The sequence below is a fragment of the Brienomyrus brachyistius genome, chromosome 7 (assembly GCF_023856365.1).
Source record: "Brienomyrus brachyistius isolate T26 chromosome 7, BBRACH_0.4, whole genome shotgun sequence".
Classification (NCBI taxonomy): Eukaryota; Metazoa; Chordata; class Actinopteri; order Osteoglossiformes; family Mormyridae; genus Brienomyrus; species Brienomyrus brachyistius.
In genome coordinates, this window is record NC_064539.1 from 5,753,611 (window position 1) to 5,773,848 (window position 20,238).

At 43.7% G+C, this 20,238-nt stretch overlaps 1 protein-coding gene across 2 annotated transcripts in view; it reads left to right on the top strand.

Moving 5' to 3' along the window:
- LOC125746855 (endoglin-like) overlaps positions 1-19,541 on the top strand; it is a 40,009-nt gene extending 20,468 nt beyond the window's left edge. The window contains exons 5-17 of one of the 2 annotated variants that reach the window (XM_049021424.1): positions 237-399; positions 1,031-1,197; positions 1,515-1,748; positions 2,824-2,896; positions 5,242-5,381; positions 5,681-5,911; positions 6,748-6,826; positions 7,207-7,257; positions 11,922-12,061; positions 12,693-12,929; positions 13,719-13,794; positions 16,064-16,171; positions 16,657-19,541. In XM_049021424.1, coding sequence (XP_048877381.1) covers positions 237-399; positions 1,031-1,197; positions 1,515-1,748; positions 2,824-2,896; positions 5,242-5,381; positions 5,681-5,911; positions 6,748-6,826; positions 7,207-7,257; positions 11,922-12,061; positions 12,693-12,929; positions 13,719-13,794; positions 16,064-16,171; positions 16,657-16,778 — 1,821 coding nt within the window. In that variant the 3' untranslated portion in view covers positions 16,779-19,541. Of the gene's footprint in view, positions 1-236; positions 400-1,030; positions 1,198-1,514; positions 1,749-2,823; positions 2,897-5,241; positions 5,382-5,680; positions 5,912-6,747; positions 6,827-7,206; positions 7,258-11,921; positions 12,062-12,692; positions 12,930-13,718; positions 13,795-16,063; positions 16,172-16,626 lie in introns of both variants that reach the window. The other variant, XM_049021425.1, reaches the window with a different exon arrangement.
- The last annotated feature ends 697 nt before the right edge of the window (positions 19,542-20,238 follow it).

The following is a 20,238-nucleotide window of genomic DNA, read 5'->3' on the forward strand; positions in this document are numbered from 1 at the left end:
ATCGCGAGATCTCGTAACACAAGATCTCGTTACACCCCTACTATTTATGCAAGCACCATCTGTATTTAGTAACCAGCTTTTCGGCTCATAATCGTGCCGATCCGGAGTTTATCCATGACTAATTTCCACGCAAGAAAAGCAGGGACCTGGTTCAAACCAAGAGCCCTGGACCTGGGAAGTGAGATTACGACCTTTGGCCTGACACAATGCTAAAGCTGCTTTACTTCATCCCACAGATGACAAACGATCAGGTGTCCACAGAAGGTCATGTTTCAGTCATGATGAACCTCCCTTCAAATGCAGAGGATCTCCTGAAATACATCACCGGACTCTTCAAGGGCGTGACTTCTTCAACTTCGATTAAAGATCCAAAATCTATCAGTTTCTCTGGGGGAGAAGGTATGTTCTGACTGACATGAGGCAATGTTCTGTAATATGTTCCCTGAGCCTACTAAGACAAATCGGCTGCTTATCTCTTTGGTAGAACATCAACTGACATTTCAGAAGCTTTTCATGGCTAGGAACTGCTCCAGAGACATAACCATGAAGAAGTACAGCATTCTTCCACATCTGAACATAATTAAGAGCACACACATACGTCTGGATTAAGTTTGATTATAATTTCCCCTGCAGCCCAGTCGAGATCAGATTGGGTGTTTACTCACACAGAAATGTTCTGTGGGCAGAAGGAAAAATGATTGGTTCAGAGATATAACCAGTCAGATTGTAGAGGAGGTGGGATCAAGCAACTAGAAGAGGCTGGACCAAGGCATCTGATTGGTTAATCCTGCTTCCTGTAGTTCCTTGGACCCTTGGTCCTTCTGCTCTCAGAACATTTATGTGGAAGTAAAACTCCCATGATTAACAAGGACAGGCAGCAAAATGATATCTCAAAGGCCGGATCGTAAGCTTTGTTTGTGGAAATACAGAATGTAGCACCTTGAACATGAAGACGATGAGAGCTTGTCTACCTCAGATTACATGACATCATTTGGTTAGAAAGAAGTTCTTCTTCCCTTTCTTCATTCAGCCAGTGGAACCACCCAGCCACCGACAGAACAAGCTACTGCAGATCTGAGCATCTGCAAGCAGTTGGAACGGATGACTTTTCAGATGAACTTATACACCTCCCCAGATCACACAGCGCCTGTAGACGTCGCCACCCGTGTTCAGATCGGCAAGCTCCTTTATGCAGAGGTGCAGTAGCTCTCTCAACATGTTCGGCCATCTGTGTGCTGCTTTGGACTTCACACAAGTACTAGGAACTTAAAGTGTAAATTAGTGTTACACGTATTTCCCCAGAAAACCACTGCATGCAAATGAACTAAGTTAGCAGGTTTTTTAAAGCAATTTGCTTTTACTTTTACACATTAGATTAGCATGCTATTTGAAACAATTTGGGTTAAGTGTTTTACTTAAGAACATAGCTTTTTCAGTGGTTGATTTTGATTCCTGAACCTCTTTCTCTGCATCCTAAGCACACAATCCTTTGCCTTCTCCCTTGGGTGCTCTAGATTTCCAGCAGCATTACTCTGGGAGAGATCATTCTCCATTTCAAAGTGACCAGCTGTTCAGTGTCTTCAAGCACTGACCATAGCATGGTGTGGGATCTGCCCTTCATTGAGGTTCCCTGCCCTCCGCAAGCCTGTCGCCACAGCACCAGGCTCAGCCTCTCCTTCATGGAGCCCCGAGAGCTGACCGCTGCCAGCTGGGCCTTGGAGTGCTCCTTGATGGTCTGGACCACTGAGGTTGGCTCACCTCCCACCATTGAGCTTCAGGGGACTCTCTAAGCCAGGGGTAGGGAACCTGATCCATGGAGAGCCGGTGTGGGTTTTTGGGATGGCCTCTCAATCAGCCAATAACAGTGGATTCCAAGGACTGGAGTTGAAAATCGCTGCTTTATTATTGGCTGACTGAGAGGTCATCCCAAAAACCCGCATCCACACCGGCTCTCCATGGATCAGGTTCCCTACCCCTGCTCTAGGCCAAGGGTTTCACACTCTTTCAATGACATGCTGCAATTCTTCAGACTTCATACTTCCATACTTAATTGATTGTTGCTTAAGCATGTTCTCACTGGTATCCCAAAGCACTGATATTCAGTGTTGCTTGGACATGGGAGAATGTCAGAATGTTGTGTAATGTTAGGAAAGGGTGGCTTTGTCTCATGCTTTCATTTGCATAGCACTGTATGAATGATAAACAAAGTACTTTAGCCAAAAACTTCTGTACTCAGCCTGACTATAACTTAGTTGTGTTCACTGCCACGCCAATGGTCCATGTCCATAGTCCATGTCATTCACGGTGCTGACCTACAGATAAGAATGTTAAGTGGCATTTTCCTACCTGTCTTCTTTAGGACACTGACCCAGTGTCCGACTAATGGGTGATTTTAATCTGTAGGAATACATGTGATTAGTCATGGGACACCATGTCTAAAACCACTGTGATGGTTTGAACTTTACTGAAGCAAGCAATAAAAATTCTGATTAGGCTGACAGATTGTTTCCCAATAACTATTCGCGGAAAATCGAAAGCATACGGACCCATATTAGCTTAGCATTTGTTCAGGCCTGTGTCTTTACTAATACTCTGGCAGTCTGATATCTAGTACAACGATTGTTTATCTGTAATTGAACACAGTCGTACTGTATTGTACTCTGAAGGGAGTGCATCAAATGGAGGCCACAGAGATAATTATAGGCTAAACCGCAGGATAACTTTTGATATTATTCAATAAAGGAAAAGGTATATTATCACACTATGTATGCTTTTAAAAAGTGCATCGTTTTAGTCACCCCCCAATTTTTTTTTACCTAACAGAGTGATCCATGTGCACATACTACATCAGTGAAGCGAAACATTGAACTTACGCCTCCGTCCTCACATCCAGCAGGTGAGTACAGTATCCATTCTGTTAAGACTGTCCCGCAAATACATTCATACATTGCTTTCTCCTCTTTGTAGTCCTTCTTCCCTAACCCCTATGCACTGTGTCCAGATACATGGTACATAACACATTTCCTTCCAACTAAATTTGGAAACTCCAGTAACATTCTGCTTCACATTTTGTGAACTAGGGTGAGAGGATGGACTAATTCAACACCCATCTGAGCCTGGTTCATTATTTCACTTCATTCACAAGAGACAGATACAGGTATTCGTGTTCCAGGGGTCCTCCGTGTCAAATAATGCCTGAGCTGAATATTTATGTGCCACTGTTTCAAATGATAGTACTTTGTCTGTCACTGTAGAAGACTGATTCTTACTGGCATGCTTTGTCTCGGCATTAGCTGAATGTCAGGGCTTCTCATTTGATCTACTCACGATCTTCTGGTCATGGTTGTTGATGGTGGTGGTCTTGACATCAGCTGGTTCACTTATTATCCTTATGAACTTGTTCCTAGTACAAGTCCTGACATTTTATAGGTTCCTTTATGGCGATAATGGCTACAATGACATTTTCCACCGGAAAATCTTGAGTTATAAAACACTTGTACTTGTCCGTCTTGATGTTAGTGCACTGATTTCTTGTTCTTTGGCTTTAAGTTAAAATTCATTCTTGGTTGTGTTCCTATTATCGGAATATTTATGAGTAGGTGTGCAGTGTCCAGTGTCTAGTGTCCAGTGTCCAGTGTTGCTGCAAGAACTTGGTTTGAAAAAAATCTTTCTTCCAGTCTAATGGGAGATGATTTAGTTGACAGTGGTTGTGCATGTACTTTTTATCCAATTATCTTCAAACCTGATAACCGGGTGAGGGTTGCAGGCTGGCCCGTAGCCCATCCATGGCAGCACAGAACACAACATGGTTCTGTTGACCAGAGGTAGATGTTTGAGGTCCAGAACGTAAAAATCCAGAACTGGAACAGGATACCAGTCTATGGCATGGAGGCACTTGCAATTTAGAGATGCCAGTTAACCGTAAGTGTTTCTCAATATGCGTTCTTGACCGTACTTGTGTTCTTCTGTCCTTGTTTTATGTCATCTTCCATTACTGGAAACCAGTTACAATATTAAGAAGAGAAGTACAGAGGATGGTAAAAATCCCTAGATGTCCTTCTTCCATGCATCCTTTTTCCAAACCGCTTATCCGGTCCGGAGGTCCGGAGCCTATCCCAGAAGCAATGGGCATGAGGCAGGGAACAACCCAGGACGGGGGGCCAGCCCATCGCAGGGCACACTCACACACCATTCACTCACAAATGCACTCCTACGGGCAATTTTAGCAAGTCCGATCAGCCTCAGCATGTCTTTGGACTGTGGGGGGAAACTGGTGTACCCGGTGGAAACCCCATGATGACATGGGGAGAACAGGCAAGCTCCTCACACATACGACCCAGATAGAGACTCGAACTTGGGTCCCAGAGGTGTGAGGCAACAGTGCTAACCACTGCATCACCATGCCGCCCCAATGGCCTTCTTGTCCCCCCCAAATATCAAAGATACCTTGGTTGCATCCTTGCCAATCAAGACCAATCCCATGACTCATTGCCCCCAGGTTGTTTTTGGGAGACAAGTTAGCAAGTCTGGTCTTGCCAAGACCACAAGTAAGATCTTTGCGTTGCTGGTATTGAGAAACACCCCATGTGTCTTTAGGCTATGGGAAGAAATTTCTGTAACATGGGGAGAATGTGTGGACTCCACATGCACAGAGGTGGGACTCAAACCCCCAACTCTGGAGGTGAAGGTCATCAGTACTACCCATTCATCTCTTGCCTCCTGTTTCACAATGACCATCCTGAACTTATATTTTCCTCCCCAGAGTAAATCTAAGGTTGAATCTAAGGTTTAATCTGTTCCCCTTGAAATGGGTATATATGGGTGTATATCTGCAGTTACTCCTAGAGATCTTGGCATATTTACTGACACCGTGAATAGTCAGAACTGGATACGTTCACTTTCCATTCTTGATCAGCTGTGTGGTGACAGGAGCGCCGTTCACTAGTTAGAAGCAGGCGGCTTCTGTTAGCAAGCTGTCATCAAGGTAGTGACAGGAAGGAGAAGCTGTCGGCATTTCCACGCATGGTGGATTTGCTCTACTCAATCAACGCTTTAGTGGTTGACTTTAGTGACTAACGCGGCACCCGATTCGTGGCAAGACAGGGGATACCCGTATTTGGAACGAGAACTGACAGTCTTCCAAATGGATTATGGGGATATCTTTCCAAATATCGTGATAATTTCTGCCTATTAAATGTGACACAGTGGCAAAGAGACTCTTCTTTCGCTCTTTTCACCCAGACATCGGGCCCAGCCAGCCCCCCCCAGATAACCAAAAAGACCAGGTACCTCTGAAGATGCAGCTGTTCATCTCCCCGGATTTCAGGGATCCGATCGACCAGATGACCCGGATTCCGAGGGACAGTCCCATTTATGCCGAGGTACCACTCCCCAGGACAAACCGGGGGGTTTAGGCCTCTGTGTCAGTAATAGCTGGGTTGAGGCCCAACCTCGGCAGAAGAGTCACATGTGCATTGGGCCCTCGAGCAGAGCATGTTCCCCACCAAAATGCTCCAGGGGAGCCAGATAAAAGACCCGACCTTGTACTCAAACCCCAAGCTTCACTTTAACTGTGTCTGTGTCTCAAAATGGAGGAAGATGGGATTTGTGCAAAGAAGCATTCTCCGATGTACTTATACTTAGAAGAGACATTTAAGTCCCACCTCCTTTGCTGCTCCAGATTTCCAGCACCACCCTGGGAGGGATCGTTCTCCAGTTCAAAGTAACCAGCTGTTCGGCGACTTCAGGGTTCGATCTCGGCCCGGTGTGGGATCTGCCCTTCACTGAGGTGCCCTGCAGTCCGCAAGCCTGTCGCCACAGCACCAGGCTCCGCCTCTCCCTCATGGAGCTCCCAGAGCCGACCGCTGCCAGCTGGGCCTTGGAGTGCTCTGCGCAGATGTGCGCCAACATGGTTGGTGTGCCCTCTAGTGCCAGTGTGTTTAGTGCCCAAGTTTGAAAATTGAAAAACAGCTGCAGTATCAAGCATATAATGCAATGTGATGGGGCTGAGGACGTAATTAAGAGACATATTTGAGCTCAAGCCTTCCAGAAACTTTGGGCCTATGGTCTAGATGTACCTACTTTAACTCTGAAGCCCCCAGTCATTCCTGGTGGTGTCCTTCCAACTAGAACCACTTAAACTTCCATAATAGATTCAATTTTATTTAAACAATTTAAAATGTATAATATTACAGTCCATGATTGTTCTCTAATAAAATAAGTGAAAATTCTGCTGCTCAGAAATCAAACACAGACCTTGTTAGTGATTTTATTTTTTTAATTTCCTGAATCTTAGGCTTTTGTTTAATAAAATACTACAATGTAATGTTGAGGTATGCCAGCAAACATTGATTTAATTATATGATCATATAAAATGCAACAGTAATTTCCAATAAATATGAAAATTAATTTAACACTTCATATTAACCCCGTTTATGGAGATCAGTCACACTATATTGTGTACAGAAAGATCTTCGGCCATAAATTACTGGTGGATTTTACTGTTACCCCTAAAATGAAGTTTTACAACAGCCTTAATGTATGTTACTTTTATTTCTAGTTACTGAAGGTAAAAGTGTGGTCTTACACCATCCATCCATTTTCAAACAGCTTGAGGAGACTTTCAGGGTCACGGGCAGCGTGGTTGGAATATATGCTGTTATGCATTATTTCCAAATTATGCTTTTCGAAAAGGTTTTGTTTTAGTCCCACGGGTATAACAGTTTTATTTATCTGTTCTTTCCCCAGGATGACTTTACATCTGGATGTGTAAATGTCGGCTCAGTGAGGAAACACCTTATGGTTACCACATATTTATTTCCAACCAGTAAGTACAATATCTATTGCCAAACAATCCTCTGTAATCTTTTTTTTTTTGGTTTAAGAGGAATTTTTATACTGGATTTTTTGACACAGAATATATGGCCTCGGCAGGTCTCAGACCAGATATTTAATTCCTCAGTGTAACTTTTTGTTAAGATACTAGAGGTTAATAGGACGGGCGACCTGCCACATACCACGGCGCTTCAGTTTATTCATTGATCAGTCTGTGCCCTTTGTAAGTGACCTCAGCTGCCCACATACATTGTCCTTTTAATTCGACCAGCTGATGTGCACTTTGTAAATCAGTTTGTGTGGTTCACAAAGGGCAGATACGTTATGATGTGGGTGTTATATTTCACTGACTGTATCGTCTTTAATTCCCAGGTTTACCATTTACGGCAGACAGCCAAGCGCATGTATTTAGGGAGCGGAAAGGTAGGTTTCAAGGATTAACAATTTCACTGAAGTTAAGACTACTACACAAGCACATCTTTGCTTTGTTTCTCTCTCGCAGCAATCCTTCTTCCCACAATACATTGCTGTTGCTGCATCCTACAATGGACATTTTCTTTGCTACTAAATTTGGAAACAGTAATAACGTTCCGCTTCAAGTTTCACTTAACAGGGTTAGAGGACGGACAAGCCACACCCAGCTAAATCTTTGGTATTATTCACCAGAGACAGATATATATATATATATATATATATATATATATATATATATAGGCTTTCTAAGCAAAAACTGATCTCTGAGCTGAATCTCCATGTAGCACTGTTTTGGTCGACACTTGCTCTGCCAAACGTATAAGAGTTACGCCTATTGACCCACTTTGCCTGGACATTAGCTGAATGTCAGGGATGCCTGCTCCATCTCCTCAAAGGCTGCTACCCTTTGACAGTGCTGTGCTTCATGGCAAATAGTCCATGTCTTTTCCCCAGACAAGGTTGTTCCTCTGTATGACACAGGTCCCATCGGAGAGATGGAGGCAATGACCCAGTTTTCACCTCTGGTGTCTCTTCACACCAGAACATCTCCTTCTGGAGTGAAGTGTACGACCTTTGAACTCTCGTGTGCCTTCACACTTGACATCGCTTTGCTCCACTGCTTTGTCTGTGGAGGCCTTAAGTCAAGATGCATTCCCAGTTGTTTTTCCTTTAGCTGTGAAGAATTAATTGTTCTTTGGGCTACTGTGTTTACAGTAAAGATAAAAGCATGTAAGATGTGCGGTAGTATAGGGTTGACACAATAGAATTTTGACTTTGATATCAATATCATAGTTCTCGATACTGATATGATACTACGACAAAAATGAAAGAACATTAAAGTGTTATAGTCCGAAGGTAAATGGGTTTATTTTATTTTTTCTTCTTCTTTTTCTTTATTTTTAACTTTTATTCATACTTCAAAAAAAAAAACAGCAGTCAACAACAATAAAAAAGATTTTCATTAACAAATGGAAGGAAATTAAATACCTAAAATAAACTTAAATATGAAAAGTAAGTTTTGTAAAATATTCAGATTTCAGTCGTGTAACAATGCCTTCCAACTGTTTAAAAAGTGGAGCAACAAAAAAATGTAATTGTATGCTTAATCTTGATATATTATTTTAAACATTAATACCATCAAAAAGTAATTTAAATATTAATACCATCAAAGTATTAATTACCAAGTTTTTTTTTACCAAGGGGCTAGCTTTTGAGCTCTCAGTATTGGTTGGGATGGTAGTGTCACGATCACGTGCGGGGAGAGCGGCGATCGTGCGGGCAGGCGTGCAATGAGTAGGCAAACAGGCAAAGATCAGGGCAAAACTAGGGGTTTATTACGGGATCAAGACTAGGGAACATCCGACAGGAACAAACCACACCATAACCACAATGACGGACAAGGGGAACAGGTAAGACCAGGACTTAAATAGGATGGGACTAATCAAAGTAAGCGGACAAAGCTGGAGACGATCAGGGAAGCACACGTGGGTAATCAGGGGGCGTGGCACACACGAGGAGCGTACGAGCCGGGCATGACGGGTAGTCAGCGAGATGTTTGGCCAGAGACTATGAATTACAGTACAGTCGCTACAAGTTGTCACCATATTCCTCTAACCTTGTTTGGTCCATGCTTTTTTTCTCATTGAACAAACTGCTGTGAGATGCGTTGCTACGTCGCACGTCCATTTGTCAGTCGGCACAATCGTGAAATCACGATGCCGCCGTTTAAATATGGAAGTTACCGAATGCTCCAGCACTGAATCATTTACCACTTCAAAGTATCGTAAAATACCGAAGTTTCGGTATGACAGTCTTACAGTAGTGTATGAAAGTCTGCCAAAAGACGAAGTGGTGGAGAAAGCCGTTATAAAGAAACCGGGATGTTTTCTTTTAATGCAGAATCAATGTTGCTATTCCTTTACAACTGCCGGATCCAGTGTATCCAGCAGTAGACAGAACTAGATATGATCACGTTCCATTCTTGATCAGCTGTGTGTTGACAGGAGCATCGTGTACTAGTTAGGCACAGAAGACTTCCCTTAGCAAGCTGTCATGAAGTTGCACTGGCAAGTGGCAACAAAGACAGGCTGCTGTCATTTCCATGCACGGTGGATTTCCTGTCCTCAATGTATGACTTAGTGTTTGATGTTAGTGACTAACATCGTGTGCGATATCCAGCAAGGGGGGGTGCACTTTATTCTCCGCAGTTACTTACCCGTTCCTATGAATGAGCATTTTATTGGTTGTCAGCAGGGATCACCAACTTGTCTCTACGCAGACAGATGTGTCCCAGGCAAGACTGGTCTGTTTCCTTGGCAAAATGTTTTGATTGAGAAAAAAACTTTGCAGTTTGTAAACACCAAATCTGTGGTAAAAAATTCACTTTGATCAAAATGTGTATCGGAATTTGCTGTGCTCACGGCCCTTGGTTTTCAGTACTGCAGTGCTTCCCAGTCCGGTCCTCAGAGACCCACAGACAGTACACGTTTTTTGGCTGGGAGGGAGCAAAAATGTGGACTGTCTGACCGGGAACTGGAAAGGAGCAAAAACATGGACCATCTGTGGGTCCCCGAGGACTCTGCTGGGCAACACTGCCGTGCTGTGTCAAGTTCTTCAGCATCAATAGTGACCCAAATAATCCTGAAAAAGTGCCATTTCCCCTTTTCTGCTTTCTTGGTGTGGCACCAATGGTCTTTAGATGCTCTTTATTATTTCTGAAAGTATCTAATATGGTGTCTAGTTAACCTTGGACTCTGGGAAGGCTAATTAGCATTAGCACACTGCCTTTGGGAAATAAGATCATCAGCAAGCATCAACCAAATGGACCATCAAGCTCTGCTAGCACAATTATAACTAGAAAGGAAAAGATTACAATATAATGACGATAGTTTATTTGCCATCTGTACAAGCACAAGTACTCAGGATTTCTTTGGGTTTTGCATATCAGTTGGGACCGAGTACTGGGCCATTTTCCTGTCACCCCCAGAGCAGTTTTTGGGTTAAGGGCCTTGTTCAAAGGCCCACTGGCAATAAGATTACTCTGCTAGCTATGAGATTCAAGCCAGCGACCTTCCGGATACAGGCACAGACACAGCTGGGGAGCCTAATCAGCCTTTGTCCCATTGGCTCCCAGAAAAGCACAGGCAGATGACACCTCAGCGTGCCCTTGTGTCCTCCTTGTCAACAAGCATTTGCAACTGGGCTCGGCGAAAGTCTGTTCCTCGACTTTCTTTGTCTTGTTGTGTTGCGTTAAAATCCGCCTACATGAGGACAGGGGTGTCTCGTTCTGGGGTTTTAGTGTCGCATGATTTAGCGGCACATCGCGCAGCTTGCTGCAGTCAGTAATGCGACTGCATCTAGCTCAGTGTTTATCTGTTTCACATTCAATGTTGGAATCAAGCCTTGAACTGCATAATTCCCATCCAAAGTTAAGACCCCATTTGGCAGTCGTTCTTCAGAGCCTGCATTGCGCTGTATCTGATTTTTATCCCGCAGGCTTTCTCTGGCAGGGGTCATGTCCATAATGTTTTCTGCTGCCCTGCTCTGTGTGGGATTGTCTCACACGTTTCCCATTTGCATGAGAGTATTCTGGTATGTGGCTTTATAATTCACCGTGTTGACTTATGCCACCAGTCCTGCCATCTCCTGTGCGATTGATTTACTTTCCCCTAGTTTCACTTATGGTCTTTGAATTAGTCATGATGACCGGGGACTTTAGAGAACAGTGTGATTCCGGCAATTTAACAATATCTTCATGAAACTTCCAGGTTTTCCTGGCTGTGATAAGTTCCTGAGTGAGCTACGTTTAAGCTCCAAGGACAATATGAAGGTCTTTGTTGCTTTATATTAGAAAGGATGTTAGATCTTAACCTGCTTACAGTATAATAAACATCTTAATAACTATATTAATATGATATTTAATGATTGGCAAAATGGTTGACAGGACTAACTATATATACAGCAGTTTGTTCTGTATTAATATGAATTTATCAGATTTAATAGTTTGGTTTCTTCTGTATGGAAAATATATTTTCCGTAACACTTAAGGCCATGTTTTTAGTAATTTATAAGCACATTCATAATGCATTATAATGCATTCATAAAGCATTACAAATATGACTATAAATATTTATAAAAAGACGAGACATTATAGCCATGTTTGTTGTGCATTATGAATGCTTTATGAAGTTCTCATCTATAATGCACTATAGATATATTCATAATGCAGTGCAAAGCATCCTTAATGCTTATACCAACCTTTATAATGCATTATGAAGGTATGTATAGTGCATTATACATGAGAGCATTCATAATGCATAATACACATATCTATAATGTATTATGCCTTTTGAAAAATATTTATAGCCATATTTGTACTGCTTTCTGAATGCTCTGAATTATAACTATTATAACTATGAATGTGTTTATAAATTACTAAAAACCTGGCCTTAAGTCGTACTGTATTTTCTGAGTCTGAATTATTTTTTAATTGAAACATTTCGCATATCTCTTATTCAGTTTATCAAATCTCCTTCAGGTAACGGTTTCTGCTGCTGTGTGCCCTGAATTCTCGTCTGTAGACACAGGATCCCTCTCTTGCTCTTTTTACCCAGACATTGGGCCCAGCCAGCCCCCCCCGGATAACCAGAAAGACCAGGTACCTCTGCTGATGCAGCTGTTCACCTCCCCGGATTTCAGCGATCCGATCGACCTGATGACCCGGGTTCCTAGCGACAAGCCCCTTTATGCTGAGGTATGACAGGCCCCCCCGGGACTGATGACTCCTGCTTTCCATATACAGAAACGTGTGTGACTCCTAAGCAGCAGCCAGCTTAAATTCAAACACGGAAATCCATCAATCCCACCAGCTTCCATAACAATTTAACCAGTACAGGGCCATGGTGAGGCACAAGCCTGGGGACACCCTAGACCAGTGTTTCCCAGTCCACTTAAAAAGGTTAAAAATTTGTACCTTTGCTTGTCACTGGGTCTGTACCCTTGTAATTGTACCTTTTAAGGTACAGAAATGGACTCTGAGGAACATCCCAAAAGTACAAACAGTATTAATGTACCATCAATGCTACAGAAATGTTCCTCAGAGTCCATTTTTGTACCTTAAAATGTACAATTACCTACAGCTAAGGGTACAAGTAGCAGACACTTGAGGGTACAGCGTCAGTGACAAGCAAAGGTACAAATTTATACCCTTTTTTTCTAAGTGTGCACTGAGCCTATCCAAATCATAGAATATAAATATTTTATTTTCCCTATTGCCTTCAGAGGTGCTTTTGCCTGTACTGGTTTATGTAGACAGTGCTGACTTACTAGCTCACTAGCTGATTACTTGCAGCTCCTTACATCCTTCGGTACCTCGCCCACTACAGGTTGCCTACCGCACGCTGGGCGACATCAACATGTCCCTCTATCTCCAAGTGACCGCGTGCATAGTGACCTCGAGGTCCAGCTGCGACGCCAGCCTGAGCCTGCCCTTCACCACCGAGCACTGCCCGCCCAAAGTGTGCCCCCACAGCGTCCGGCTCAGCTTTTCTCTCCTGCCTCTCCGGCAGCTGCGCCCCACCAGCTGGCTCCTGGAGTGCCCCGTCCAGATGTGCATCCCAGAGGTCCGTCCGCCTGCCAGGCAGCCCTCTGGGTGTCGGGCTCCTTTCACAGCAGGCCGTGCATTGTCAGTCAATTCCATTCTCCCCAAGTAGCGGCATAACATTGCGCTTCAGTCGTATGACGTAACGTGATGAGCTTGAGAAGGAGGAATCGTGCCAGGAACCTGCCAGAAAGCTGACAGCTCCAAGTGTCATTACCCCCCCACCCAGATACCCCAAGTCTCTCTCACAGAGGCACGGCAAAGAGCAAGACGTCCCTTTGCTTTCTGATTAGTGATAAACATGTGTCCCATGCATGACGAGGACTTAGCATATTACCAGCTGGTTTTGGTAACACTTTACTCAAGGTCCAGTTTTTAGTAATTTATAAACAATTTCATAGCAAGTGATAATGCATTATAATGCTCAGTATAAGCATTAAGGGTGCTTTGTACTGCATTATTAAGGTATCTATACCGTAATTCATTATAGATGAGAGCTTCATATGACCCGCAAGGTTGACCCACATGCTTAAAGTAAAGGGCCACGCTCTAGGGCCCAATGGTGGTATCATTTTGCCAGTCACAGGATTTATACCGGCACCCTTCCCCCCTAATCCCCTGAGCCGTACATCACCCCCACATTACGCAACTCAAATTATATAACGTAATACATTGAATTTTGGGTTATATATGTGTGTCTCAGATCATGTTTTATCTTAATTGCGAGTGAATCCAACGCAATCAATTTAGGCAGAACAATAGCAGTGTGCAATAGCTCAGTTTTTGCTGATTATTTTTTATCTTTCACCAGATAAATTATCAATGCATAGATGTTGGCTCCGTGAAGAGAAACTTAGAGATCACCAGAGCATCCTTATCTCCAGCCAGTGAGTATCTGACCAGAGAGCTTTGTCTAGACTGAAAGACCGTAGTACAAGAGAGAATATTTTGTTCTCTCGCATTTGAGAAACAATCTGCATCATATTATTCTTTCACTTTGCTTTTCTTCCTGTTCAAAATGGACAAAAAAACAGTGAATTTAAATGAGAAAAAAAACCACCCTTTGCCTTGAACTCCAAAGACTTCCTTTCAGCGGTCGCCCTACGACGTGTGATGGCCGTTGGCTGTCGTCAAGTTGGCGACTATGGGATGTCTGCTGGGGCTGGGGGGCGGTGGGGGTTCACCTCCGGAAGCTTCTGTTGCCTGACCTCCTGGCCACAATCAGGAATGGGGGGGAGCGAGAGGGTGGGGCGGATTCTCATTAAAGCGAAGCGCGTGCCTTGTCTACGGCATCAGACGCTACCGCTTTCCGTCGATCCAGAAGCGATTCGGGGGGGGGGTCGGTCACCTGTGCTTATGTCCGCCTCACTGTCCTGTTGTCTTGCATCCGTATTTTTCCGGCGACCCTTTATAGAAGCCGATTATCATCGGCTCTGGGTGGAAATAAATAGGTGTGGACGCGATGTTTGTTTTTGTCTGTTTTCTTTTCCTCTGTTTCGTGTCCTGGAATGGGGTTGTGACTTCAGGGACAATAGGGTTTGCTGGGGTGAGGACTGAAGCCAGCAGGGGAAGTCTAAAGCTTCCTGCTGTAAAACAGCCCTTGTGCGGCTGCTTAGTGACCTTAAAAACCCTGCCAGGCACGGATGCCAGTGACATCACTTTCCAGGGCCGGATTCGCCTTTTCCCTGCCAGTCATTCTGCTTTGGCCCCAGCAGATGCTCAGCGGACATCGAGTCCACAAGGGATCATTCAGCTTCACTTCGTATTTCCTTTCAGATCTTTGCCTTGTTTCTTTTGTAACAGTCGTCTTTATGATGGAGGGCGGATTTACTGCACCCCTTCCATTACCCCCCAAGGAGACAGAAATGCAAGCCCCTCCTTCGCAGGACACCTGCTTCCTGTGCCTGCTTCCTCAGCTATTAGCTGACACTTCAGAACAAGGAAATAAAAATACATTTTTCCATGATTTGGTCACGTGACACAGGCCTTTATAAAGATAGATAGATAGATAGATAGATAGATAGATAGATAGATAGATAGATAGATGGATAGATAGATAGATTCTAATATAAAATGTAACTTTTATCTCACTGTAGTATCGTAATACGCCTTTAAGAGGAAGAATGAGTTACAGTATAGACCACCCTCACCCATACCATCTCACTTCACAGGGGTCCTGGAGCCTATTTCAGGCAGCTGGGGTGCACCCCCCGGTGGGATGGAATTCATTTTGGTGTAGCTATATATAGGAAATATAACTATAGCTGTATAAGTACTGGAGGCCAAGAGAAACAAAAAGCAGCATCTTTCAGCACAGAAGGCCACACTTCATGCGCGTTTAGACTGTGAGGGCCAGCTGGGAAGGTGCACAGTGTAAGTGAGACACTTTCAAGGTCAGTGCCTCTTAGGGCCTGACGATTAGCCGGCTGACACTTACCCCCTGATCCACATCAGGGCTCGGAGCAGCCAGGAGGGGAAGGGCCTGCGAGCCCGTTGGTCGTGGCGAGATCGGGGAGCAGTCCCCGGCACCTGCAGCTGGCTTGTTTGGCTTTGTTGGGAAAAGAGCGGGGGCTGGCGATGGGTGGGGGCGGGGGTGGGTTGTGCTCTTGGAGGGATGAGGCAGAAGGTTGACCGCGATGTCCTTTAACCAGAATAGCTGTCAGATTACATCACGTAACCAAGTAACTTCACTGACATCTTTTTTATTCAAACAAAGCGACTTGCAAAGGCAATGTTCATTCGCCTGTATACCTGTATGTTTGTATGAATGAGTGCATTTTTAAGAAGTTCATACGCTGCCCTCTGGGCTTCTGTTTACTTTAGCTGAAACCAGTTTTTGACATTTCTTTGATGGCAATAAATTCCGCAGCCACCTTGTTTGGATGTTCTGTACTCCCTTTCTTTATGCTGTTGCTTCGGCTCGTTGTTCTTTACCCCTTACTCTGCCCCTCCCCCCCCCCCCATAACCCCCCGCCCTTCGCCTGGAAGTCCTCCTACATGCCTGGTTCATTGCCCTGGTCTTTTACGTAACAGACTTTGTGAAGACGACAAACAGAGTAGTGTCTAAAACTAAATACGATCCCGATAGGAAGCCTACAGGAAGTGTATTATCGCAGTACTGTGCTTATCCTAACGAGTCACATCTGCCGTTTTCAGGGCAGTGTGTTGATTTTGGTCCCTCTGCTGTCCTGGGGGTGGCTTTTGGGGGGTTCCTGACTGGCGTGGTCTTCGTGGGAATTCTGTGGTTCATCAGAGTGCGTACTGGTGAGTTCTCAGTCCTGCTTTCCTAAAATCAGCAAGATGCCAGCTTGTATGCTGTTTCTCTTTGGTATCGCTAGATGTAACGCTTCATGCCAACAGTACAAGACAAAGACAAAAATTAATTTAAAAAATAAATCAAGCCAGGGCATGGAATCAGTCCATACAATGCTGCTTGGTTTTATTGAATATGGCCCAGGTTGTGTGTGTGTGTGTGTGTGTGTGTAAACCCTAACCCCTTAACTCTTTGAACCAATAATTTTTCATTCTGCCCTCAGAACAGTTTTGTGTAGGTAAAACTGCCATGAGCCTCAATAACAGCAGATAGAGACAAATAGGTTCAGAACCATCAATGCAGCCTCAGGGGTGGGTTTGTTGTTTCTGTGGGCCAACTCTGTGGTGATCTGCAAGTGACATTACCTTCTGCCTCACTGATGCTTATTTTGTTTTTTCTCACTAAGGGTGATGCCTCTTTTGTATGTTTCATAAAGGGTGTCCCCGTTCGCCAACCAAGCAGGATCCGGTCTCTGCCATCCCGCCCCCTTCTGAAAACAGCAGCGCCAATGGCAGCATTGACAGCACCCAAAGCACGCCCACCAGCAGCATGGCGTAGGGAGGTCTTCTCAGCTGGGTGCTGTCCACCACACGTCCTGTAGGAAGTTCGGGAGGTAGGGGCTGGAGAGGTATGGTTAACTTTGGGGGGGGGGGGAAGGTTCTGATCTACCCTCCCAGTCATCTCCCAGACCTCTTAGCAAAACAACACATGGGAAGTCAAGAGAAAGGTCTGCTTCCAGCAACAGGAAAAACAAAGACTATCCCCCAAGGACCAACAGGAAATTTGTTACATTCTTTTTAATAAGCACTTTTGCTCCAATAGCCACTCAATAAGATGTCTCCAGAAAAAAAACCAAAGAAAGACAGGCTATTAGACATTGTGCAGCAGACTGTTTTGCCCTATGGTGGCTTCAGTAGATGTGGCAAGACATAAGTAACTATTTTGAATAATCTAGAAACGGAGATTTTAACTTCCTATTTCTCATCAGGATGGTCTGTCATTTTAAAAAAGTTTTCTCTCTTGTGATACAGTGTATTTTTTTTTGTGGGTTTACCACCTTCCATGTAATTAAGGTCGTCTGTTGTCAGACTGGAGGTCGTTTTGGAATAGGCTGCCTCCAACTTCTGCATGATTGTAACCATGATGCTTTCGCCCCTGTTTGATACCCTACATGAGCCTTTTTACGTTAGTCACCTTAAGTTAGGCTATCTTCCCTTGTTTTTCGTGCCTCCACATCATCATTGACGGAAATTGCTGGCCAATATGTCGTAAAAAGGCACCCTTAGTGTTGAGGAAAATCGGATGCTTTTAGCAGAATCTTCTATAAGTTATTCTCCTCAAATGCCAAATAGAGAAGTAACCACATATTTTTTAAAATGTTATCAGATAACTAAAATATCGATCTCAGGTTACACTTTGTTGCCTTTTTTCATATTCGAGAGTGTTACATTGCTAGTATTTTGACCAAAGTTGAAATGAGAGACTGAATGAAAAGTAAATGTCTGTATATATATTGTTTTTGTGTCTTATTGTGCAGAAAATATGAACTTACGAGATTTGTATCTTCAATTAAATGTACTTTGTTCTTTCTTCTGGCTGGGAACAAAGACATTTTTCAGCTCTGGTGAGGATGTCAAGCACTACAAAATATATGACTTTTAAAAAAAAAAAAAAAAATGTCATAAACCTTTGCTGCATTTCCTGGAATTTCAATTTTGGTATCTTGCCTCTTGGAGAAGTTTCTTTTAGATTTTTTTCCCGAATGACTTCTTAATCATTTTCTGATTCTTTTCAGTAAGTACTGTACAGTTTGAAAATGAGAACATTCACTTGATGTAGCTTAACACAAGATATATGTCACACGTAAATGTTTTTTTTTACATAATGTTGGTGTATTGAGGTCGGGTGACACTACATTGTGTTTCTCTGTGTATATGTGTAGTGTGTTGCGTGCATGTGTGTGCGTGAGAAAAAGAAGAAAGAGATAGATTTTGTGGGAACACAAGGTGTGGGCAAGTGGAGAGAATATGAGATAAATATTTGCCACTTGAGTTGGTGCAATATTTTGAAGTATACATTTATGTTACGTAGTATTTGAAGTATCTCCTATTTCATAATAGTTTTATTCCTGTGTTGTTAGTTACTTCCCTACTTGTAATGGCTAATGAATGGTCTAAATCAGTGTTTCCCAACCCAGTCCTTGGGGGAACCCCGGACAGTCCACATTTTTGCTTCCTCTCAGCTCCCAGTGCGCCTGTACCAGGTATTCAGTGTTCCTGATTGGCTGGGAGCTGGGAGGTAGCAAAAATGTGGATTATTCAGGGTTCCCCCAAGGACTGGGTTGGGAAACACTAGTCTAAATCATTTTGAGCTTAATGCCAAAATGCACGTGTCTTCTATTGAAAAATGTATCTGTCCCTGCTTATGACTGATTGTGCAACTCCAAGTGTTTGTTGTTGGCCTCCTCGCCCATTGTGTACTGTGGTTAGCCATGATCTGTGCTGTACAACAAGGAGTGATTGCTGGTCAAAACTTGCCAGTTAACCTAATCATTTCTGACAGTCCGTGGCCCCTCTTTTGGGTCTTTTCATTTCCCTACCCCCAAGAAGGGAGACTCACAGCATAGAGTATAGAGATGATCTGGTTGGCATGGATATTTTTTGGCCTGGAGTGACAGAGCCTCCTTGGGAAGGACGTCAAGACAGACATTTGGAGGGGGGTGATTGAGAGGCATGTGGAGGGGGAGTTACACAATCCGTCAGCCCGCTTGCTCCTCGTCACCATGGCTCCCTTCTTCACCTCGGTCAAGTGTTTCACTCTGAGAGATACTACATCACCGGGCAAATCACTCACTCTGCGTAAGAAGCACAATTTTGCCTGTTTGTGTAACAGTATCGTCTCGTGAGGAAAGGACGCGGGGTGGAGGGCAGGGCCCCGAGATATCGCCTGGGTGCTTTCAGGGAAGCGACTACTGCTGACAGCTTTGGGACCCGTCCAAACAGTTTACAAGAAGACCTGTGCTGAACCCACAGCCCGCCGCCCGGAGACAGCACTCCACACATCTCTGTCAGTGTGTTGTATGTCTTTCCTTATTTTAAGCAGGTGAGACAACGTTATGAGCTGACCAGAGTGTGGAATTTTCCAGACCTTTCTGCAAGAGAGGCTCTCTCTCTCTTCATTACTGTTGTGTGTCTTCAGAAATGCCCTTGCAAAGCCTGGACTTAGTCATCGATAACTGCAAATTCACTTTATTTTGTAAAGGTGTCTCTTATATAATTTTCATTGTATACCAACAGACATAAATAAACTAATCTAAGTATGCTTGTTGTATTCATTATTGCTGATGTACCAGAATGGGTTTCCTGTCATTGTTTATAGACAGTATGAGTAATCAGACCACGTTCTTCCTCCAAGTCCCAAGTCCAGTGCTTCCATTTAGCTGATGCACATACCGCGCTGTGAAGCTCCTCACGTAGTTCGAAGTGGGGGTCTCCTGCAAGCTGTTTCACCAGATACCTTGAGACTGAGGTACAGATCTGGTAGGTAGTGATTTAACGGTAAATGCTGCTTTCTGTCGGCGATACTGTTCCTATGGACTGTTCAGCTTGCAAAATGATCTGGAAACTGAACCCAGGATGTCCAGTGCATGTTCTGGTACTTTCCATCACACACCAAATGTTAGCCAAATCACTCAGATGATATACCGCATCTATGATTTGCGTCTTGCTTCCCATTAAATATCAAGCACACATATCTGCATTAGATATATTAATTAAAACCAAGTAGTAAGACACCTTTCGAGAATCTAAAATACTTTTTTAAATTTCTGGACTGGAGCTGAATTGCAGGAAGTTACTCTGTGGAAAAAGTGCTCTTTTAATGAATGCTTACAAACATGGTATATTATTCAGAGCAGCGCTAACGATAGCACATGAATCCAAAATTTTATAAATGAAGGTCCATCACTCGTCTGCTTAGCATTTCCTTGAAGCAGATTAATCTCTGTTCCCATCCTGAC